We start from the raw sequence: 24,529 nt of genomic DNA on the forward strand, positions 1-24,529 counted from the left end.
TCTGCAGAAACATTAGGAAGGAATAGGCAGAAACACACAGAAATTGGACAAAAAGGGTGTTAGGGTAGATAAGTCCGCATGCACATGCATGCGGCTGTGTTTAGATTTTTGAATCACAGCTCTTCAGCAAAAATCTTGTTGAACTGCCACCGTGGTGGCATTTAGAAATGGTGTGGACTGGCAGAGGTGCATACCTAGCCCTGGGTCCCTTTCCCCCATGCCTCTAATGCTGGCTTTCTGGGGTGGCTGCTGCTCTTCCAGTGCTGGGAGCAAGGTTGGGGGAAGGGGACCACCATGGGCAGCAGCAGGGATCCCTCTCCTGCTCAGTTCTCGCTCCCTGAACCTACCTTTTATAACACTGCCACACCTACATCCTGGCTCCCTTGAGAGGGAAAAGCAGGTTTCAACATTCAGGGGAGGTTTATAATCTTAGGTTAATAGTTCAAACCAATTACAGTGGCAGGAGCATTAGGCCTCAGCCTAGGGGGTTGGTCTCTGCTCTAAATGAAGAACGAGCATACCGTGAAGCTGCTTTTTCTGCTGATGGTTGTTTTGATCTTTATAAATGTGTACATCTTTATATGTGATTTTAATCAGATACTTCAAAGGAAGAGACGCAGCAAACTGGATCAAGATAAATCCAGTTACAGGTGAAATCCAGCTTGCCAAAAGCCTTGATTATGAATCACAATATGTAGTAAACGGCACCTACACTTTCACCATGTTGGGTGTAACTACTGGTAAGTTTAGAGGGTTTTGTTTTTGTGCTGCCTGGTCAGATGTATTTTGTTAATTTCCTGTTCATCTAGGGCTTAGTTTGTCTTTCTATAACTATGGTTGGCTTAACCTCCCTATCTTTAATTGCCTAAAAGTTAGGCACCTAGAGCAGTTTGTCATAGGCTCTGTATTTGGAGGAGAGACATGGGCAACTCTGTGAAATGGGATGAACCCTGGACAGGGTTCTTGGGATGTCCATTTCTCTTCTTTGGCTGTATGGAGGTGAACTGTTACAAGAAGTTCCATGAAGACCTCGTTTGACAGGAAAATCCCCTGTTAAGATGGAAAATACCTGCTTCTCGCTATGATAATGGGCAGATTTCAGAGTCCTAAATTTTCTGGAAAGCTAAGCGAGAAAGACTCTTCGAACTTCTTGTACATCTAATAAGAATTCTCTTCATAATCTACATGTTACTGTGCTGATGTTATTTAGACGTAGAGCTTAGTGATATGGTTTAGTGGAGGACTTGTTAGTGTTAGGTCAGAGGTTGGACTAGGTGATCTTGGAGGTCTCTTCCAACCTAAATAATTCTGTGATTCTGTAACTATACAAAAAAAAATACGTTTTTTAAGATAGTAAAACAAATTGCCTTCAGAAGAATTTTGTCAACATGTTTCTTGACATTAGGAATGAAATACTGCTCCCATAAAATCCAGTGAGAGCACTTCCAGCTTGTTTCTTGTTTCTAAACTTATTTCAGAAGTGTTTGTGTTTTGGAAAATAACTTTTTTTTTTTTTTAAATTTTAAGATGAAATTTCTGTACTTGTCAAATATTGATTTCGTTTTTCGTATTTTCTAATCTTAGATCTTCCTGCGAAAACAGTCACTGGCACAGTTGTTATTGAAGTTAAAGATGAGAATGATAACTGCCCAATTATCAAGAATCCTGTGCAGACTGTGTGTTCAGATGCAAAACTAATTAATGTAACAGCTAGTGATTTGGATAGTTACCCCAACAGTGCTCCCTTCACCTTCACTATCATTGATGAGCCAGAAGGGACAGCAAAAGATTGGATAATTGCATACAGAAATGGTAAGAAAATGTATTTTGAATTACTTTCAGTTCTCTGGAGTTGCATACGAATGTTGCACTTCGCTAATTACAATCAAACTGACACTTTGCCTGATCCAGACACACACACAATTTAAAAAAAAAAAAAAAAAACAAAAACATGGAGCCAGATGAGAAGATTCATTGCTTATGTTCTGCTCCCTTTTCTTTAATATCTGTAAAAGCAGTCGTGTTCTGGGGCCTCATCTGCGTGATGGGTCTGCTGGTGTGAAGCTCTTCCATAGTTATCTGAGACTGCAAGTGAGCAGAGCTGCTTTGTTACCATCATGAATTACTTGGTAAAAGCACACATGCTGTAGCAGCAGCTCTGAATTTAAGGTGATTGCATTGGCTAGTCCTAACTGGAGGGGACTTACTGGGATTTTGAGAATGTTTACAGGACTTAACTTTCTGTCTACTTTTTTCTTGTTTTTTTTTTTCTTTAACCACGCCATTCTGCCTCAGACACCAGCGTGCAGCTGGTCCCCCAAAACCTGAAGGTGGGCAGATCTGAAGTTCCCTTCTTAATACAGGATTTGCAAGGGTTCAGCTGTGCTCAGTCGCAGTCCCTGCAATTGACTGTTTGTACGTGTGCAGCTGATGGCGGATGCAAAGAGAAGCTTATTGCCAGTCCGTCAGTGGGCCTGGGACCAGGAGCGATTGCACTAATCATCTTGGCGTTTTTACTTTTGCTACGTAAGTAATTGTTTCATGTTATCTCAGAAGAACTATGAGTATATTGTGCAAGGCAACAAGGAAGAAACTGTCCTGCTCCCAGATTTATCATCTTGTGTAAACTCCTAGTTTATGTGAAGTCATGGCAAATCTCCAGTTAATTTTGGTAACATCAGCATTTCACACTCAAAGCATTTCAAGCTGTGCATGTTGAAATGAATATGTATGACTTTAATATTTGTTTATGATGCCATAAATAACAAGGGGGGAAGCCCTAAGGAATCCTTTCAGTGTTTCCCACACTTCCCTCTGTGAACCCTAACTTCCCACTCAAACGCAAGCACTCTCTCAATGCTCATTGCCCTCATTACAGACCCAGATCTGGTTCCTTACCCTGAGTAGCAAATGAAGTTGTTCTTTGGTAAGACAACACAGAAGCTCAAAAATAAGAGAGAAATACTTGTAGTCAGGTTATGGCCATATATACCAGTGCTGCACTTGAAATGGCAATAGTTCGTTGCTTGTAGTAGCAGCAATCTAGCTGTGGTAAGACAAAGCTAATTCCACAGGAGGATGTTTTCCTCTTGAAATTGGATTGTTTTGAGCCCCTCAGGTAATGCTGAAGACATGTCATAGGATTGGTGAGGTGAAATGCATATGAAGTTTTGTCTCAATCTAGCAGTAACAGAACAGGAGGAGTTGGAAATGCTGAGGTTGTACAATGATATTTAGGGGCTGGTTTTGCTATATGAGATCTTCAATAGAAGTATAGATAAATACCTGCACGTGGTTATCTGTGGGAGTGACAGGATAATTAACAGTTTACTGTTTAGGAAAACATCCTGGCACATGTTTCTATGAAATAACCTTGAATGTTTAGGATCTTGTCTGCAGTCCTTATTAGCCCTCATGATCATTAACTTATTAAAGATAGACTTCTATATAGGAGCTGGCCAGCTCCTTTAGCATTGGCTGTTACTGTGCTTTGACCCTAATCTTCCCATAAGTAATGGCAAACTGATGTTTCCCTGCAGTTCTTCCACTGTTACTGCTGTTGTGTCCATGTGGCTCGGGAGCAAAGGGATTTGCTGCAATACCAGACTGCAGCGAAGAGATGTTGCGTAAATGGAACAGCGAAGGAGCAGCTCCTGAAGAGAAGGCATGTTTCCCTAATAGCATTTCTCTTTGATTTCCATCCAACTGTTCAGTTTTGCACTTGTCATCTCCTCCACATTACGGGCTGATGTTTCAAACCTGCACAGCAGATTTTAACTACATGTGAATGTTAATTAAAGTTAACCCTATCAGGCTCGATGAAGGATGCTTGGAAGGTTAATTCCCACAGCAGCTCTAGAAACACCAACTGTAGTGTTCAAATTCCAAAGTAAAGGCAAAGCAATCAAGTAAATGCTGATAGTATCTGAGCGTAAGATAGAAGTGTGGGAAAAGCATCCATGCTATAAAGAGTAAAGTATTTACATCTGCAAGCCTGGAATGTTTTGTGCCTATTTGGGAGTAAAGCAGTGAAAGAACAGGCTGTAAAACTTAGCTTCCCATCACTAGTTTAAGGTTGCAGGTTGCATTTTAAATTACTTCCTTGTGTGTTTCTCTTCTTAAACAAGGCAGAACTCTTACTGAAAAAAAGTTTGGGGGGGGGGCATGGATAGAAAAAACTTCAAATATACAGAGAGAACAGTGAATGCAAAAGATGTTTGCTCTTTCTTGTTATCCTACACAACCCCCAGAAAAGGGCATGACACTGTCCTGCTTTTGCACAATAATGAAGAAACAAGTACGGCAAAAGACTTTGATTTAGGCACATAAAATTCATGATGAAAAATGACAAACTTAACAGGGAAGCCAAACTGTTGGAAAAGAAGAAAGGGCCAGGTAGCTCCGTAGATGAAGCAGGCAATGCACACTCCCCCAAATCTGGGCATAGTCTTTTGGAACAGCTGCGTGCCCTGGAGTTTTGCAACCTTCCCCCCCACCCCTTTTCACTCTCAACCCTTTAAGTTTTAAGAAAACAAAGACCTTTAGAAACACTTCTGTGATCCTCCTTGGGAACACAGTCATGGAAGCTGCACCCTCTTTCGGGAGGCCCTTTACTCTTTGCAGCAACACGTATAAGTGCGAATTCAAACATGTTGTAAGACAGCACCCTCCCAGGTCCCACCCAGCCCCGCTGCTGGTTTGGTGAGTTCCGTGTGCTAGACAGCCCAGCTTTCATGTCACATCCTAATTTGTGTTGTTCCTGCAGCCACTGCAAAGCATCATCACACCCACTGCACTGGGGAACTCTAGAGGAGTGACCGCTGGAGCAGCAGCAGCAGCAGGAGCAGCAACAACAGCAGCAGCAGCAGGAGGAATGAGTGCAGAGGAAGCTGCAGCATGCGGAGGCAGCTCTGCCTCTAACGTAAGAGGGCATTGCAGCATCGTTACCAGGGAAGGATGGGAAGAGCAAAGACATCTCCTTTCTGGTGCTGATTACCATGCCAGAGCTGCAGCAGCTGGAGGTGTTGAAGGCATGGCAGCTGGAGAAGGCAACGTGGTAGCAGCTGGAAGAGGTGTGGCAATGGGAACTGCAGGAGCCATGAATGAAGAATTTTTAAGAGACTACTTCAATGACGTAAGCATATGACCTGAGAATAACAGTATATTGAGATGTACACTTAGCATTGTGAAATGCCATTTGTGTTATTGCAAACACAGACAAATAGGTTTGTGTATGTGTAAACAATCCCAATAATGGTCAGTGTTGCATGCATGTGGGTGGGGGCATAAAGGATTTGAGGGTTAGGCTCCCATGTAGGATATAGGTATAGACCTTGGATAAAGGACATAGGATATAGACCTTGACAATGCTCGTTTTTGTAGCATCTTAGGTTGTTCACCAGATCTCTGATGACAAGACCCTTCTCTCAAGGTTTGAGATCCAGAATATTCACCAGTGACTGAGGAGCTCTTTGTCCAGGAAGGAGCCGTGAGGCAAATAATGTGATAGAAACCTCAGGGACTTGAGCACATGAAACTGTCCTGTAGGGAGGCACCGATGACTCTTCATGAGTCACAGCTGCGGATCTTATCATGGAGCAAGTTTTTGAAAGATAAGCCACAAAAGTCAAATGGTAGAGGGTGGGTCTGCGTATTCAAAATAGCTGATGGATGAAGCGGTGCTGGATTTGTCTGCACAGTAGCTTGGGTGAAAGAAGCTTCATCAGCTTTATCAGAAGCGTATGAGCACATGTTGCAATCCCTTTTCTGAGTTATTTTTTTGTTATCTAATCATTGAACAATAGGATAATCCTACTCGATGCAGCTATGCTTCTTTCGTAACACCCATCGTTAGTCCTTAGGCTGGTGAGCTCGCTATAGGGAAAGCTCCGCTTCCATATGCCAGAGAGTGTACAGATCATTCATCACCTCTACAAATAAAACACCTTCACTCTCTACAGCTGGCTGACAGTGGGGCTGTGCAGGGGAGTAGCTGTACAGGTTCAAATCACATCTAGGTGATTAGTCTTGGGAAGGGCTTGTGCATCTCCTGAGTGCTCCAACTACTGGTCTTCTGGGTGAACAGACACAATAGTAACAATTCTGCTTTCCTTCTGCACTTTTTGCTTCTGAATGTTAAGGCATACTTTGAGCATAGCTGCCTGCTGAATTCCTGTAGGGGGGCTTAGGAAAGGTTATATGGTGAGAAGCTAAAAGGTTAGTTGAGATTATACTCCTCTATAAAGTACCGTCTAAAGATGGTTAGGCTAAAGTACCTCAGAAACAGAAGAAAAATTAAAAAAAAAAAAGAAAAACAACTAGACAAATATCCAAACCATGTAGTTCCAGGTGTGTGCTGATTTATGTCAAAGCATCTCTGGTTATGTGCCTACTTCCAGAATCAAATGCAGATAAACATACTGAATCAATTTGGGTCTGGATATGTACCCCATTACACAGATGCCTGAGCTGATATGCACTCCAGAATTTCAAATGTGGCAGAAGAGTGGTTCTGAGCACAAGCCAGTAACCATATTACGTAAAGCTGGTTCAGCAGGCCCAGAGGATTTGGCTGTCTTCACTCCTGGAACCGCAGCTGGTGCAAGAGCATATGAAGATAATTGTGCTAGCACCAGCAGCAGCCCTATTGCAGACACTGCTCTCAGACTGAGCTGGCCCTGGAAGCAATAAAGTCTGAACCCAAAAGCCCTCCTTGTTCCAAAATGGTCTGCGTAGAGCCAGTTTATATGCTGGACTGAGTAAAACCATTTAACTTGGTGATTTGTTTGCTGTTTGACTCCTTGGGTGTGATCCTACAGGCTATACAAGTGAAAAGAGCCATGGCAGGTGATGACATGTCAGCACGTACTTAGTAAATGTGTGTTTAAATGTGAGGATACTCTCAGGCATGGTTTTGGTACTCTCACACAAAGACCTAGTTACAGATGAAGTTCATTCACTGAACCAAAATGCACATAATCTCATCGTCTGTTTGTGAGGATGGAGTAGTATCATAAATGGTGGTCTGGGAGGAAATAGTAGCAGATGGTGATACACCTGAGGCTTTCCATTTAATTCCAAAGTGCTCTGTGTTTGTTTGTTTTGTTTTTTTTTTGTTTTTCTCATTAAGTTACTAGTAAGTTCAGGCTAACTTCAAAAAAGCAAAAAGCAGTTCTAGTACTGTCCTTAGTTTGTTGACAGTTGCTGTGGGTTCAGTTAAATTTTATTATGATCCTTTTGACCAAACGTGCCTGATTTTTTTTTCAAATTTACTTTCTGAAAGTGCCATTAATGATCTTTTGCTTGCTTTTGCTTCCTGTCTCTAGAAAGCTGTCTCTTTTGCGGAAGAAGATGAAGCCCAAGCTGCAAGGGACTGTCTCCTGGTTTATTCCCAGGGGGAGTCTGGCTCTCCCCATGGCTCCATCGGCTGCTGCAGCTTCATTGAGGGTGACTTTGATGACCGCTTTCTTGATGATTTAGGAGATAAATTTAAGACTCTAGCAGAAATATGCATAGGTAGACACATCGACATGAAAGATGGTAGCTCCAGGAACGAATCTGGTTTCGGCGTTCATGACGCAAGCTCACGGCTCTTAAATCAGCAAAAAGCTTTCAGCTCCAAACAAGCGTTCACCTCGGGCAGCCACTTCTCATCCACCCCACCGGCGCAGGCAGGCGGTGGCATGGGACAAGAGGCCATGTCCCAAGAGGTGGTCACGGAGACAACCTTCTCGTCACAGCAGCATGATGCCCGTCCCCATCCCACATCCTACGCGGAGACCAATGTCACCGTGACGGAAACGTCCTACTCTGCGGGGGGCCCTGCCCACTCGGCTGCCGTTTTTCTAGATCCCCAGTTTTCAGAGAACGTGGTGGTGACAGAGAGGGTGCTGGCGCCTGCATCGAGCTTGCAGGGAATGGTGGAAATCCCCGACCTGCCCTCTGGAAGCAATGTGGTGGTTACGGAAAGGATGGTGAAGTCGGAGGGTGCTAGGGCAGGAGCCGTGACGGTTCAGGACCTCACCGACTCGAAGTACGTGGTGGTGAGGGAGCGGGAGAGGGTGCTTGTGCCTGCTGCTGAGCAGGGCTCGTTGAGCTACCCCACCTTGTCTGACGGGCAGAGTATAGTGGTGAACGAGAAGGTCCTCACAGCTTCGGGGGGGACGGGCAGAGCCGAGCAGGCAAACAGTGCCGGCGCAGGAAGGCAAGAGCACGTGCTGATCACGGACTCCCTGATGAACCAGGTAGGCTCAGCTGTGGATGGGGCACCTCCTTCCAGCTCCACACTGAGCAAGTCCTCCAGGGTCACCAAGTACAGCACGGTGCAGTACACCCGCTCCTAAGTGCGGTGCCTGTATTTCAGCATGCATCTCACTTCAGGCTTTTTCTTGAGACCTGGATTTGTTGGTGCTTTAAGAATGGCATGGACTTGGGTGTGGTGGCTTCTCTCAATGATTGCAACCAAGAAGATAGCAAAGAAATCTGCTGTTAGCACGGAACATTGGCGACGAAGCTTTTGAAGTGCGAAGGTGCAGGAAATGTTTCTTTCTTGTTTGCTATTTTTATAACTATTTTGCTATATATATGCTATTTTTATTATGCAGTTAGTGTAATAATACCACAGAACAAAGCTGTATATTATGGGAAAGCAGAAAAAGTCTAAAATCTAGCAAAGCACAAGTTAGGTTTCTAAGATGTTGTTTAGGCTATGCTGAAGTCCCCCCCAGAGGGGCACCAAATTCTCACTATGTTTTTCACCATGTTTTCCATCTGTTACCTTGTGGGGCAGGGCACCTCCCCTAAGCTGCAGCTGCGGGTCTCTGCACCCTCATGAATTCACAGGAAATTTAAGAAACTTCTCCTTCCTGACAAGCCCAAATCACCAAAGTCCTTACAGCAGTGGTGTGCTATCTCCCGGAGGGTTGTCCAAACTTCAGGTTATCATCATCTGTACCTTAAGCAATCAGTTCTTGCTGTCTTTAACCTCTGTGCTAACATGCAAGTAGCAAAAAGAGCTGAGAACTGTCCTTTTCTTTTTTTTGGTACCTCTGTAAAAATTCCATTACGTGGTGTAGATGTAGACTGACATGGAAAAGTAAGCATTCGTATCATACATATTTTTCACCGACTCTAATTTAGTCATTTAATAATGCATGAGAAATGGCTAAAACTTATTTTGGCTTTAGAGACAGATTCAGTGGCTTCTGCTAGCAGAGTTTATGGGTCTTAGGAATCTGTTGGATCTGATTTACAAGTGCAATTAATTGATTTTAATTCTATCTGTGGACTCCCAGATAGAAGCAGAGGAATGCAGCCTAATGCATGTTTCTGCAGTTGTGCTGACTCCAGCATCAGAACTTCTGTGGCCTTTGGAGTGCCATGTAATGGTAGCTTTCATTAGCTCCAACAAGAAAATAGAAATCTTTATATAATTCTGCAACACTTAATGTTAATTGTCTTTCCATGAAGTCTGCGTGGTGAAATGGAAAGAGAGTACTGTACTGTTTGGCACTATGTATATATGCACATGTAAATATTTATTTTTATGCAGTTTGAAACATTTTAAAGTTACTTTTATAGGAAAAAAAATGAGCATACACAAGTTCATATATTGTCAGAGTGGAAAGAAGTGTATTAGATCAGATACTAGTACTGTGTGTATCTCATACCTGTAAAATCAGCAAGCTACTCATGTGGTAATGCAAAGCCCATGGACCTGCGGAGCTTTCTGGTTGTCTCCATCTCTGCTGCAGTTTTCACGTAGCTGCAGGCTACATTTTCCACTGATATGTTTTGCCTTTGATTAGAAACACTTTCAGTGTATTTTGTTTGAGGGGTAAGGTGATTCAAACACATAAACATAAGAAACATGGCTCAGCAGGGTGCACATAAGCATGGGCTGTTACAGTACATGGAGGAGTACTTACAAGCAAATCAAATGATGAGCTTGCTTAGACCTGTTGCTTATTTCTCTCTCAAACTTCATTTTTAAAGTACATGTCTTTACTTTTAGACAAGCATGCAGTTTTAAGTGGTGACCATTTTTTCCTACAATTAGAGGAAGTGAACTTCTGTATTTTTATGCAATCTGAAATAAAGAACTCTACTGCATTTTTTCTATTCTTCATTCAGTGTTCAGACAGCTACCTAGGTGAAAACAATGACTTTTCCACTGCAAATTAAAAGTTTAAAGATATAACTAAGTTTGGAATTTCCTAAATAGCCTGAAGGACTACCTTAAAGATACAGATACAATAAATGTTTCTTTCTTGCTAACTTCTGGAAAAAAAAAAAAAGAAAGAAAGAAAGAAAAACAAACCACACATGAATTCTGCCTGCTGATTAAAAGCACTAAATTCTTTAAGTCTTCAAGCAAGATAACAACAGCTCATGCACCAATTTACTGGGCTTTTGACTCAAACTCTTTTACGCTTCCAAAGCATGTTACAAACCACATGGCAGAAGACAGTGTCTCTGTTTTATAGTTGTTAAAACTCAGGCCCAGAAGAGGCTTTAACAGTTGTGACTGCATCACGAGTCTTGCCTTTGCTAAGTATTGTTTATTCACAACTTCTCTTGCTCAGTAATCATCACAGATTTGCTAGTGCTGTAATAAATCTATTGGGGTAGAGTCATTAAACAGTGAATCTCCATTGACAAGAGATTATTGATTAAAAACAAATAGACTTTCGTTACTAATAGTTAATTTTCAGTGTTATCTTGGGGCTAGGTTACAGCATTCTCCTATCACTTTTTCATTTGTTCAGACTTCTACCTTTTCATAAAAAAAAAAAATCAGTATGTGGGACAGATGGTACAGAAGAGTGGTAATTGCAGGTGAATTAGTATCACATAGTGAAGACATTAATATTTAGCACTTATTCAACATTTCAACCAAGGATTTTGAGTGACTTCATAAAAGAAATCTGTTTTCTCTGTCACTGCCATGAGCACAGAGAGCAGTGGCATCATGCCTGCCACATCTGATGCCTTTTGAGGGAAAAGAAAACACACAAAATCCCTACCTTTTATCAACACTTAGATGTTATCAGCATGTGCTAGTGCTGGCAAAGCATCCATCAGATTAAATGCATCGCTTCTAGTGAAGCTGTGTTTTGAAAATGGTCGTGGGAGGAATGCACAGACCCAAACTAATGGAAATGCCTGGTTAGCATCCAACCACTAGGTAACCCTGGGACTGGGACTGGCCCTACACACTTATCTTCTAGCTTCAAAAGGAAAAACGAAGTCTGTAATTTTCTTATCTAAAAATAACAGACCATGGTTATACTTGGGCTGAAATACCAGAGTGACAGGGACTGTATCCACACTGCTCTGCGGTGAGTTATGGTTCCTTCAAATCCTCCCTGAGTACACAAGACTTGACAAGCATGACCCAGCAGGCTGCAAGCAGGACGTGGCCGTCCCCAGCAGGATTGCCAAGGAGGGCATGTGGAGTGCAGGTCCCCAGCACCCAGGAGAAAGCATTTCCTGGGCCGTGCCTCAACATGTGTGTGGAGCCATCCTAGAGTTTTGCAAGATGGGGCGTTTTCTTCCAGCCTCCATTCTTTCCTGGGCGTTTGACCATCATCCACCATCAAAAGCTTAAAGCTTGGTGGGGTTATCAGCAGTAAATCAGTTTAAAAAACAGAAAACAGCTGCTCTCCCCAGGAGGCTGGCCATGCAGGGAAGTGCTTATGGCCTTGAAGAATCCCAACAATCCGTCATTCCCTCTGCTTGCGCTTTGGTAGCTGAGCTACAGATACTGGCTATCTCCTTCTCTGGCCCCTTTGGCTTCCTGGTGGCCTTTGTGGTCACCCTGAGCTCAAAACACATTCACAAACTGCTCTTCCTGCCTGATGGATAATAAAAGAGGTCCTGTGCCTGCTCCTCCAGCTGAACCAAGTTGGGTGAAAACCCTTTTTACCTGGGCCTGGTTGCGAGCTGCCTTGCCTTGCTCTGCCTGCCCTGACCTCAGCCGGAGCCTGGTGGTGGGGCTGGGATGGCGTGGCGTGATAGCTGAATGGGGATCTTTGGCCTTTCCTCGAGGGATTTGAATTCCCTGCTTCCCCAGCCTGGGGTGCTCCATGGCACTGCTTCTGCTGAGATCCTCACCTTCAGCTGAAGCACAAGCAATGTTAAAAAAGCTACTATGAATGGTGCAGTGGGTTTTGCACTCCAAGAGGATTTGGACAAAAATAAATTGTACCAGTGTTTGGTAGCAGTGGCCCATGCCATCCCCCACACCGTGCTTTGTCTTTATTTCTGCAGCCTGAAAAAAAGACCAAAGTAGGCAAGGCTGCAAATGTAATTTTGAAGCAGAGCAGGGCTGGGTGTCTGCTCACCTATTGCATGGGTGTAGTCTGTGGGGAGGTTAGCCTCCTTTTTACAACCCCCCATTCACTCAGTCACTGAGGCGGTAATGAAAGGGTCATGAGGATAGGGGCCAAAGCAGAAAAAGTGTATTTTTATTTAATAGCATTTAATAGTATAATTAGTATTTAATACTAAGCAAATTTTTTGACTTGCCACAGACTGAAGGAAACTTACAGTTACTGTACTATGTGTACAAAGACATAGCACTGGTATTAAAATTCCCCTGGAATTCATTTCCTTGGAATATATAACAGAAAGCGTCCAGCTGAACAGTGGGAATGTCTCCAGAAGGTGCTGGGACGGCTCTGGGGGAAAAAAAAGTGCCTGGCAAACAGTTTGTGCAGGGTGCTGGGGGCTGGTTTATAACCCCTCCTACCTCAGCGCCACGCTGGTTCCTGACCTACGATTCAAATGTTTCATCAGATTATTTCTCTTAGATCTGTTATCTCTAGCAAATAAAACTCAGAGACGAGCTATCTCCTCCCGGTGATTTAGCAACGAACTCGACTGATTTTCTGGCTAATGATTATCTTCGGTCTCCCGCAGGCCTTGAGTTCGGCCTCCTCAGGCACCTGGCTTCTGCGGCTGGGGCAGGCCAGCGGGGCTGCAGGCCAACATGGGTGCCAGTGAGGTGGTGCTGGGCACCGAGCCATGCCATGGTGGGGCTACCTGCCTGGGCAGGGTGGTGATGGCCTCCCTGGGTGACCTCCGGCCTTCACTGCCTTCTCCTGTCGCCCACACAGGTCGGATCGGGGCCTTCCTCGCTTCCCTTGACTTCTGCCCTCCCTGAAAAAAACTCCAAGGGTTGCCTCTCTAACACGAGCCAGGTTATTTTTTGTAAACTGCGAGCGTTGCCAACTACTCCTTTCTTCTTTTCTCAAGACAAAAACTAAAGGCAGAGCTTCCAAGTAGAAGGAAAGCGGTACTTACGGCTTCTGTTTTCAGATTGTGCCAGACCGCGTCTCCCAGATGATTCATTGCGCCTGATGTAACACACATCGACAGCACAGCTCATGCTGGCAGGGGGAGATCTGCTCTGTGTGCAAGGGCGCTCACCCTTTGCCATTTGTCATCCTGTGATACACCTAACATTTTGTCCTGTAGGTGACAAGCTTGACTTTTGCAACTACAAGAAGTACAGAAAGCTTCTTCACTCTCAAATCTGGGCCCCAGACAGGTACTGCCAAAACAATAGTGCCATTAAAGAAGAGCTTTCTTGTAATCCATCCTGCCTTTGTCTTGTTCCTGTGAACAAGATGTGGGCGAGCTGAATTACGGATCCATACAAATATTTGATTTTCTGTATTCCTGGTAAACTAGAGAGGAACTACTTCTCCTCCTCATATTCTGTCTAAGAGGAATAAAATACTTTTCTCTGACACAAACAAAACTATATCCGTTCGGATTTCTGTTTGTACTTTTTCAGGCATCTCTTAAAGCAAACATGCAAATTAATCTGTGTCAGGTGGCTAGGATTCTGGTGGTCCCCTTACCCACCTCTTTCCAGCTTAGAAACCATGCTAATAGCTAGTGCTAGTGGCATCTCTCACTGAGCTCACTGTGCTCAAACATCTGTCAGCTGGGGCACATGAAACAGAGACTAACGCAGGCGAAAAGCTGGAGCAGATCTCAAGGACGTGTCCTAACCAAGGGGCAGAGGATTGTTCTCACACTCCTGTTCTTTGAATTAATGAGCACTTAAGTATTTGATGCTACATGAACCACATGTGTTTCACACACTAGCATCCAAGCAGAGTGACCTTACAGCAAGCTTAAAGCTCTTAGGAGGTTCTTGTCAAAGAAAGGGAAGATGGAGTTGAACTGAACACAGGTGTTCTTCCCTCACATGAAAATTTCCCTTATGATTTGAATAGAAGCAACCAGCATTATATACGCTGCTAAATTTTCTGGCTCACTCTGTTCATGTTACTCCATAAAATAATTAGTTCAAATACTAATGGTAAGACTGGTGAGACATTCAGAATCTTTTTAAAAACCTCTCATATGCCTTTAAATCCTCACTCTCTCCAGTTATGTCCTCCTCCTCCTTTTAAATCCAATAAAAATCTTGCAAAATGGTTTAAAATTAAAAGACGCAAGTACCTTGCACCTGTTGAGCATAAAATCCGTGATATTAGGTGTTGAGAAGGCAGCCACAGAAATACTGGCCTCAGTTTTTTCCGGGACACCAGAGAAATACAGTTAGTTCTCCAATGATTAAGGAACTCTTTTAAAGGATTTTTTTAAGTAAACATTCTGCTAAAATAAATAAAAACCCAACTAAATAGATAAAGCATGAAATGCCCCCACTAACACACCTATAAGGGATGTTTCAGTGTATAACCTACCAAAGATCTCACCATTTTATTGTGATTCCCTCCTTTCAAATCTCACTGGAAATTTCCTAGTGCAGGCTGGCAATGCCAGAGTGCCAAATACTAAAGGAAAGGCAGAACATGGTGCTGTCCTACCATGTCTTTAAATATTTTCCCGGTATAGTGTTCAAGTTTTTCACTGAGGAGTATTTTGCTATATGACAAAACAGAATACCTTTGAAGGATGTGACAGGAATAGAAATATTCTTGAGGTGAATTTGGTGTTAGGAGTAAATTGCAACCTTCGCCAAGATAATAATTTGGAATAGAAAGCTCCAGAGTAGTGATGTTCTGCTGTAAACATGATTTTATGCTCTTAAAATTTGATTTACTGTATCAGCTGAAGTTTGGGATTTGTGGAAAAGGACAATATGACATAACTTGTGATTGCACAGAAGGACAGAATCTGTTCTTTTAAAAATCATTTCTGGAAGAGAAAGTGCTCAATGTACCTCTAAATATGAGTTTATGAAATTATCATCTGCTGCATGTTAGAGAGAACCTCTGAGGAATGTGTGCTGCCCTGGGAGGAATTTCTACCACAAATAATAGCACTTAGTGCCACTAGGGCTCCTTTCAGAGAGAGCCTCCTCTGGAAAGCCTCGCGGCTCAGATAGCCTCTTTGTTTCTCTCTCACATGTACCTTTTCCTGCTGTGCTCCAGCCAGATTAAGGGATCAGCAGAAATTGAAATACTCCCCTGTGCCACCCACTTGTCCAGCAGGCTCTGTGCAGTTTTGTTTAGAGGAGTTTGACAGCCTGACCTATCTGAGTGCATTACCCTTGTTTGTGGAGCGTTAGGAAAGAAATCCAGGCCTTCAGAGGGAAGGGGAAAATGCCTTCAGCATTTACTTTTCTTTTTTTCACCTTGGCGACAGAGCGATTGCTGGTTTTTATGGCTGGCTTGATGACACAACAGATAAGCTTCTGAATCACGGTAATAAAGGAATGCCAGGCCTGTTCCCTGGTGTAATTGGAAAGAGAATTGTTTTATTGTATTTATTACCAATGGATGACCAGCTACTTCCTTAGAGACACCAACAGTTCAATATATTTCTTGAAACAGAACCATTAACATCTTTCCTTCTGTATAGAAACGCAAGAAGCCTGAAGACAATAGGATTATGAAGCCCAAAGCCAATATTTCCCAATACGTTAAAATGCATTTTCTGACGTAAGGCTCACCACACACGTCCACTGTAGCCACAAGACACGAGCAGCTGCTCTCAGCAGTTCCCCAGATGCCACTACTTGTGAAGGAACCCCAGGCTTGGTTTTCTGCCCCTGTGAAACCAGGGTGCAGAGCACTTTTCCGTGGCTTTTGCCCACCAGACCCAGCATCAGCCCCCAGCAGCCGGGAGCTCCCTCGGGAGCCTGCAGGCAGGCTCAGAGCCCAGCACGCTTCCCAGCTCTGGCCTGCCCCGGCAGAAATTTTGGAGAAAAGGCATTTATTTCCCTGAGCAAAAAATAGCAGCAGGAACCTGAGGCAGCAGGGTGGCTCAGCCCACCAGGTGGCAGCCTGCTGCTGTGCTTGTCGGCCCGCAGTGCTTGGTGCCACTGCAGGGGCTGAGAGGAGCAGCCAAACCAGAGCTATGGCCCAGGTCACAAAGTGATGCTGGAAAACCAAAAAGCAAGGTCCCGGACTGCGATACAGCCTCTCTGTTCTAGTGTTTCATGTCGGTAACAGAGAGGAATGACTTCCCAAGCTTTGTCATTGATCTCTTAAACATTCTCCAGCAACACACCAAGTCCTTTTTTATTCTCAAAGGACAAATCTCTTAGGATGAATTTACAGCATTTTTCTTTCAAAAATTCTGAGATTTTCTCAAGTGCAAAAAAAAAAAAAAATCAACCTGATTAATAGAAGTGCAGCTAACAAAAGCTCTGGGGGAGCAGTAAATTTTCTTATCAATCTTGTCATCAAATAAAGTTGGAGGCAAGTCTCTTCCGACAGCTCTCCATCCCCCTTACCTTCACTCTTCTTCCTCTTGACTTTTCATGGTTTTATACTGAGGCAGAACTACAAGCATGATGGGTTTATACAGGTGATGAGCAAAGCTACAGAGGGAAAAAAAAGAGACATCCCAGCATCTGGAGTCATTGCATGATGGTTTCTGTGCAACTCTCACCCTGACTTAAAAGCAACAACCTATCAGTGACACCTTTACAAGAGACCTATCGTGGTCAGGCTTTTGTTTTTACAGCAAAAACTAAGAAGGGGTCAGAGCAAAAAGTTACACAGAGCAGCACAGGAAGTCCCCTCCTCAGAACCTGAATGGTCTGTTATGTGCTATGCAACACAGTACTTTTTTCACCCCTTTCTCTGTAGGTTTTCCACACAAAGCTGCTTTTCTCCTCTCAGCGCTTATTTCTTTTGTGACCAATCACTTCCACCCCGCTGGTACTGGAAGTGTTGTATGAGGAGAGCAGACTATATGCCACGGAGGTACTGTTAAGTTTGCTTCATCAGGGTTCACTTGGTATTTCCCTCAGCATCTAGTATAAGGAAGTGTCACTACAAGGTCAGGGACAGACTGCTCACCCTGTCAGAACCGGATATGCTGACAAACAGCAAGGCTGCAGTGGTCCTAGTCATTTAGATTTCTTGGGTCCAAAAAATTTAGATTTTGACTGCTTTGGTCAAAGGCAGAGTTCAGACTGCAGATGACTAATCACAAAGACTGCAGGATGTCTCTAAGAGTGAAAAGAGAAGGCACTATTTTTTGCAGGGTATTTTTCCTCATTCCAGAATGACTTGAGATAAAGGGCCCTGCCTGATAATAGACAAAAGCTTTCTTTTTTTTTTTTTTTTTTTTTTTCCTCCCCAAACCAGACTATTCACATGGGCAGCAGCCAAAAGCAGAGGCTGTACACCACTCAGAAGTACTCACCGGTCCCTCCACCTGCTCTCCTCCTTGCTTTCCAGCATTTCCATGTTGCAAGCTCTCCCAGACCACTGCTTCTGGAGTGCTCCCTTAGCACTGCTGTGCTGAGGTCAATTCTATCCATTAAGACTGAAAGCCCCTCCAAAAAAACTGTATCAGAGGTGGACATCAAGAAGGGACACTGACCAGAAGGGAAGACAGGGAGGTACCTCCTGTCCTCATTTAGGGTGCTGTGCAGAGAGCTACTAGGAGTCTGCAACATCTTCTGTAGCTTGCTGATAAGAGAAATGAAAACTGATTCTTCAAGTCTGAAGGAGGCCCATAACATATTTGGAAAAAAAAAAAAAACTGTTCTGGGGTAGGAACTGCAAAGTGAATGTTTGTGTTGTGCTTGATCAGCTGAATTACCACCAAAGAGAAATTACGTGCGAAGCTAAGGTAGAGTGGGATGGATGGCAGAATTACACAAGCTGCTGAGGAAGGACAGAAGGACGGAAGGACGGACAGGAAAGGTGTTTTCACTCACTCTAAAAATTTCACACACACAGTGCCTCCTTTGCAAGGTGCTCCATAAAGCAGGATGTCTATAAAGGACTAGGCCTTGAGCAGGCACATGAGCAGCACACATGCTGAATGTCAGCTACAGCTTAAAACACAGAGACTGCCTTGGAAAAGATTTCATCAGCTTTGGTATTTCTTGAGTTCCCATTTCCCTGGGAGGCTTGAGCATAAGGACACAGAAAATGCCTGTCTCCCTGGAAAACATGTATATTGGACTGCCCTCAGAACTGCTTTTTTATAGATTGCTACATCCTGTTTCTCTGTTTATTTGTGTGACACTACCTACACCACCTCCTGAAAGGGTATCTTCTTTACCTTTCTCCTTCCACCCATTTTTCATCCTTCCCCTCCATTGTTTTTGCAGCTCCTGTTTCTCACCATTCGTCCATGTCAATCCTACATTTTACTTCCATTTTAGCCAAGCCATTCTCCTCTCCCCTGCTTTCATTAAATGTTTGGCTCCTGTTTTTTCCTCCTCCTTAGTCCCAAGGATGGGTCTGTGCACAGCTCTGCCCATTTTTCTCTCCTCTTCCTCACACTGTTCTCCTCTTTGCAGCTTTTCCACTTAAAATAATCTAAACCAATTTTTGACTCTCTCCTACATGAAGAGGCCTTTGCTCCTCAAACTTCTGTGAATGCAAGTGCTGTGCATGACCCCCACCCTCCCACCTGACAAATTAAATCTCCTCCCCAGCCTCCCTTTCTGTCTGCATCACCAATACTGTCCAGCTGCACTGTTTTCCTGATTTTTCCATGCACCTTTCACTGGTTCTCTCTCAAAGCCCCCTCTAAGCAATTTCTGCCAGAGGTTCACCCATAACGTTAAGTAAATAGCTCAGTCACTTGGCTTTGTTTCCTCCTCCACACTCTGAAGTTGCTTGACCACATTTGCTTGAGAGAGTGGAACTGTGTTGGCTGGGAAAAGTGAAATAGAAATGGGGAATCTCTAGACAATGGAAGAAAGTGGGAGACCTCTGAAAGACCTGAGTTCTCTAAACCATTTTACTCACTCATTCCCATTTTTTCCTGAAATAAACCATTCAGAAGGACTAGGGTAGGACCTTAGTTTCTGAGACCTGACAGGAGCAGAGATCCTCCATATACCCCAGCAGGCTGAGCCATGCTTGGGCTCTGAGGCTGCTTAGGATCTGGGCCAGTCCCCAAGAACAACAGATTTCTGTAGGGATGAGGGTGGGGTAGGAGTGCAGAACCTAAAAATCATTTCTCAAGTGAGTAAATGAAATGTATAATTACACAAGAGAACTGAATAGAGGTTTCTGTTAATCTGTGATCCGATAATCTGCTTTGGTTGCCACTTAGCAACAGAATTGCACATTGAGGACAGAAAGCCAGGGTGACTTAAAATGCCTCTCTTTGGCAGAGAGGAGAAAAGGTCCCTCAGCAGGCGGAGCAGGTTTCCCAGGTGCAGGTTATATTGTGCCTTTCAGCACTGTTATGCAGCCACCTGACTTTCAATGTGCCCAAAGTCCAGCTCTGCTGGGCAAATAAAATTGTTTATAAAAATCAGGAAACACAGGATTTATCCAAACAAATATATCCATGGACTAGTGTTAAGGTCATACACTGTAAGCAGGAGGAAGGTGGACGAAGAGACCTGTGGGCTAAAATTGCTGTACCAGAAATTACACTTAACTGGAGGATACAAACAACACTTCTCTCACCTTCTGGGGGATGCACGGTGTCACAGGGATGCCAGGAGAAAGGAGCAGGAAAGCATTATCCTGCAGCAGCAGTCCCTACCCAGAGCCACTAGCCTTCATCGTCCTGTCTTTGAGAGGCACCCTACATCCAACAGAGAGTACTAGCCCACCTCAGCCCTCTCCTAGCTTCAGCTATCTTCTTCAATGCCACAAAAATTGATAGATAAGTGTAAAGAGGTGCCTACCTCTTTACATCTCAGTCTGTGTTTTTTTTTTTCCCTTTTTCTTACCATTTTTTCCTTCTTCTTACTTTTTTTTTCTTTCTCTTTTGCTTTTTTACTAGTGATTCTAGAGCAGCCAGACAAGTTGACATCTTTTGTAATGTTGCTATGAATCTGGGGCCAAAGAGGTGGTTAAAAGACATGGTAAGAGCTGCCTGGCAGCCAGGCTCAGCTGCATTTCAGAACATCTGGTAAGACTGCAGCCTCTGCTTGACATTCAAACAGAAGCAGATTCTCCCTCACGGTCTGGTTTGGATGCCTTTCTCTTAGCATGTGTCCTGGTACTCAGAGAGAAGACTCCAGCAATGTCAGCTTCTTCCCACCTCGAGCATTGTGCTCCCTGTGCTCTGGGAGGGATGGGTTTCCACCCCAGCAGTGCTGCCCAACAGCAGAGGAGAGAGGGGAGGTATCCCAGCCAAAGGGCAACAGAACCAACAGTGCAGTTAAAATGAAAGTTTCATTTAATATTTACATTGTAAAAGGATTAAATTTGTTTTGCCAGGTTTGTTTATCTTCAGTCAAGGACATGCTTTTTTTTTTTTTTCAAATTTTTACAGTGAAGTTTTGTTCCAAAACTGAGCAGCCAAGACCTGTCCATGCCAGATGCATGAACCTTGTTTAACACAAAACACGACACTGCTCCAGATTTCTGGAGCTGTTTATTCCTAGGCCAAACTAACTGTGGTGGTATGTGTCTGGCCATTGGGGCAGGGTCCCCTTGGGAAGCAGATGAGGGGCCGGTGAATGCGAAGGGCAGAAACAGGCCCTCTGCTCCCTTGCCTCTACAGTTTTTTGGGGGGACTGGGAAGTTGGCCAAAAGGGACAGCCAAAGGAAATCTGGCTTATAAAAGTGTGTGTGTGGATAGCTAATGATGCGTGTATAGCTCTGGGTTTTCACAAGTTGAGTTTTTTCCCAATTTCTGCATGCCAACACTGGGTTAAAAAAAAAATAATAATTACGCAACAGAAAGGAGTGTGACTAGCGATTACACACTTCTGCTATTTACAGCCTTCCTCACATAATGGTACAAAGAAGGAGTAAAAATAACGTGTTCTTTTTATGTGACTCTTTGTACTTTGCGGAGGAACTTCAATAGACTCATCAAGATGATGCTAATAAAGAAAAGATCTACAATTCTGTCTGTAGTCATATATTCCCCAGATAATACTCGTGGGGTGGTGCTATTTGCTGTTGTGTTTTTTTTTTGTTTGTTTGTTTTGTTTTTTTCCCCATCTTAGGCCATGCTACTTTCATCATTAAAAAAAAAAAATACCTACTGCAGATTATCATCTTTAATGAAGAATCTCGAATTTGCTTCTTCCCCTTCACAGGAGCCCAATATCTAATGATGTCAAGCTCAGAGGAAATCGTCAGTGTAAAGCAATAGGCAATAGTGAAGAGAAGTCTAATGCTGAGGTCAGCAGGAATCTTTTGGATTGCATGTGGAAAAGTAAAGTAAAGAAATCATCCAGAGTTGAATAAACCTTTTGCTCTCTGTTGAAGGAGAATGCTAACTAGCAAGGGTGGCTAAGGATTTCAGTCTGATATTTCAACACTTTTTGAGGGACACAAGTGATCCAGAGGACTTGTCTCTTTGGCTACGCTTGACAGTTACTTAGGGCAGTACGTGAATGCCAAGCGTGCTAACTACTCTGCTAGGTGCGCACAAGCTTCCAGCCCCCATGTTTTCTCCGGCCTACATGAAAGAAGATTAAAATTCCTTTGAAACATGCTCAGAGAGGAAAATCACAGAGATGAAGGGGATTAAACAAACTTATTTTACCAGTATGTATATCTCAGAGCTAGTTTCCAGTGGCTGCAATTCTGTGGGCTTGTGATGCAGGTTCAGGAAGGCATGGGGTGCTGTGCACTGTCACATCATAGCAAAGGGACAAAGAGAGGGGCAGCACCTGGCAGATGGATGGCTTTGGGCAGGTGGCCTAGTGCTGCCCCCAGAGCAGCTCTGCAGGAACACTGGGGAGATCCTGACCAGGAGTGGTCCACGAGCAGTGCTCTGATCTGTGCTGTTAGACAGGCCAGAACAACAACCACAGTACGTACTAGAAGGACTTCCAGATTTTCCTGTATGACTTTATTCAAGCAACACTGAATTCCTCAGAGATTTTAAAAGAATAAAGCCAACCTCTGAAGGAAAAAATGTCCCAAACAGGAAAACCTAGGCATGTTTCACTGGTAGGTTCCACAACACACCCTGCATTATAGAACTTTATCAATTTTAGGTCCAAGCAGTGAGTGCTTAGACTAATTGCCTGAATGTGACAGACGTGTGGCCTTATACTGAAGTCAAGTCATTGGCATATAGCATTCAATGCACAAACATCCAACATCAAATGATCTTTTGGACAGCTCGCCTACTAGCTTGAATTGCTGCAAGCAAGGGAAAGGAGCCTTCACAGAAAATTACTTGAGATCTACATGTCCCATGAGAGTGGTCAGTGGGAATAACTCCCTGAGATATTCCCCATGCTCATACAGTGCTGTGGATCACTCTGCTTGCACTGTGCTTTTTTACACAATATTTAATATCACCATGTGGACTCTGGGTTTCTAAAACAAGCTTTTGGAGCCAGGAACTAAAACTGCCTGCCTCTCTGACTTGACTACAGGCCATCGTCTCTTTTCATACCTCAAGTGGAGATTGGATGAGCTGCTTTACACCAACTACCATTTTACCCCCTGGGCACTACATACTGCATGATACATAAAGGGTCTGGTAGATGAGGTGGCTGCAGTTCTGTTTGAGTCACCTTGAACACAGATCATGCCTCTGCTTCATTATTGTTATTGATAAAGCATGCCTGGATGTAACACAAGTCTAATGATTGAACAGTCTCTCAGCAATGGTATGTGGCAGGACTGTGCCCTGTGCAGACCAAGAAAGAGAAGGTATACACCCCACAAAATAATCCCCATTTTATCCCAGGGGTAAAATAAATATTCCAAGTGCAAAAAACATATTTATAGTCACTGTGATTGCGGGTCTAGAGCAGTGATGCAACGGCCATACCTACAGCTAAGCTGCAGCCTCAGCAGCTGTATACTTTATTTATGTGTTACAAGATATGTTCTGAACATAGTTTAGAGATGGTAAACAATTAAACTTATTTTTGTCCTTAGCAAGTGTTGCACTGAACTATTGACAAATTTGCACTCTATAAACCTGAGCATGTACCTGTTACCTGATTAGAATTCAATTTCCCAGATTGGCTGGGAGTAGGTAAAGGGGTTATAAGCACAGGGACTTAATCAGAAAAAATATTTACATGTAGCTTCTGTTTGTCCATTTAAAGCAGCAATCCGTGTTTGCAATTATGTAAGGCAGGCAGCACTTCATACAGAATGCATATGGGAAAAATATTGTGTTTACGTACATGAAAACATACACACGCTATATTTTCCCTTACAATATACCACACCATGTTTTCACTCAACCTCCAGCTAACTCATGTAACCCACGATATTTCAAAGTGTACAAATGAATTTTGTCCTGCATAATACAAAACTAGCTCTACTTACTGGCAATGTGGCGAGAAGCATTAGGAATCCCAGAGCTACTCAACATTTTTGTAGTATTCCTTCACCCTATATTTCCTACTTTGCTCACAGAGTTAGTTTGAACATTTGCTATGGACATAACGAGTGACAGCTTTTGGCTCAGGTAACCTTGTCTAGGAGTGGTGGCTGGTCTACAACAGCTCTTAGCTCTTTTCGTTTGCTTTTCTTCTGCTTATGCACCAGCTGCTGCTGGTTCTACAGCACAGAATAGTATCTAGTCCTTCTCCAGGAGTTTTTCTCCTTGAAATGTTATAGTATACTTTATTCTTGTTCTTAAAAGTTGAGTAAGAGCAAAAAAAAAAAAAGAAAGGAAAAAAAAAAAAGGAAAATCCAGTAGTTTTTACTGTCCCAAACATAAGGTTCCTAATCTGCCCTGTTACTGCCCTTCTGAGAACCTTTTTTCATTCCCCTCACCCCCAATAAAAGAGATACAGGGTTGCTTCCTCTCAGACCCATTTCAATGTTGTGCACATCTGCTTTTGCCAGACCAGTAAATCTGTTAAACGTACTTGGAAGCTGATGTAAATAAACATTCAGTGAAACCCATGAAAGATACAGACACACAGTCTGTGAGATAAAATGATTAGTAAAGCATTTCCCCAAAGCTTTTGGCAGGAAGCAGACACTGGTTCAATTAGTAAAATGAAAGGTATGGATGTGTGATGGGCATGCACATGACAATCTCTGTAACTTGGTAGCTCCCTGATCAACAGTATGCCAAGTGGATTTTAGTCCAGGGCAGATGATGATCTTATGCCAAGATGGGGCAGCTCTGCGGATGAACTAAAGGGGCTGGGCACCTCTGGGCACATGAT

The 24,529-nt window shown here is 43.5% G+C and overlaps 1 protein-coding gene across 1 annotated transcript in view; it reads left to right on the forward strand.

Annotated features, from left to right (window-relative positions):
- LOC308190715 (uncharacterized protein) overlaps positions 1–10,110 on the forward strand; it is a 63,020-nt gene extending 52,910 nt beyond the window's left edge. Inside the window, exons 27-32 of the mRNA XM_080582371.1 lie at positions 598–740; positions 1,585–1,812; positions 2,296–2,526; positions 3,540–3,664; positions 4,766–5,134; positions 7,326–10,110. Coding sequence (XP_080438497.1) covers positions 598–740; positions 1,585–1,812; positions 2,296–2,526; positions 3,540–3,664; positions 4,766–5,134; positions 7,326–8,342 — 2,113 coding nt within the window. The 3' untranslated portion in view covers positions 8,343–10,110. The remainder of the gene's footprint in view (positions 1–597; positions 741–1,584; positions 1,813–2,295; positions 2,527–3,539; positions 3,665–4,765; positions 5,135–7,325) is intronic.
- The last annotated feature ends 14,419 nt before the right edge of the window (positions 10,111–24,529 follow it).

This window comes from Anser brachyrhynchus (assembly GCF_964034855.1).
Source record: "Anser brachyrhynchus genome assembly, chromosome: 2".
Classification (NCBI taxonomy): domain Eukaryota; kingdom Metazoa; phylum Chordata; class Aves; order Anseriformes; family Anatidae; genus Anser; species Anser brachyrhynchus.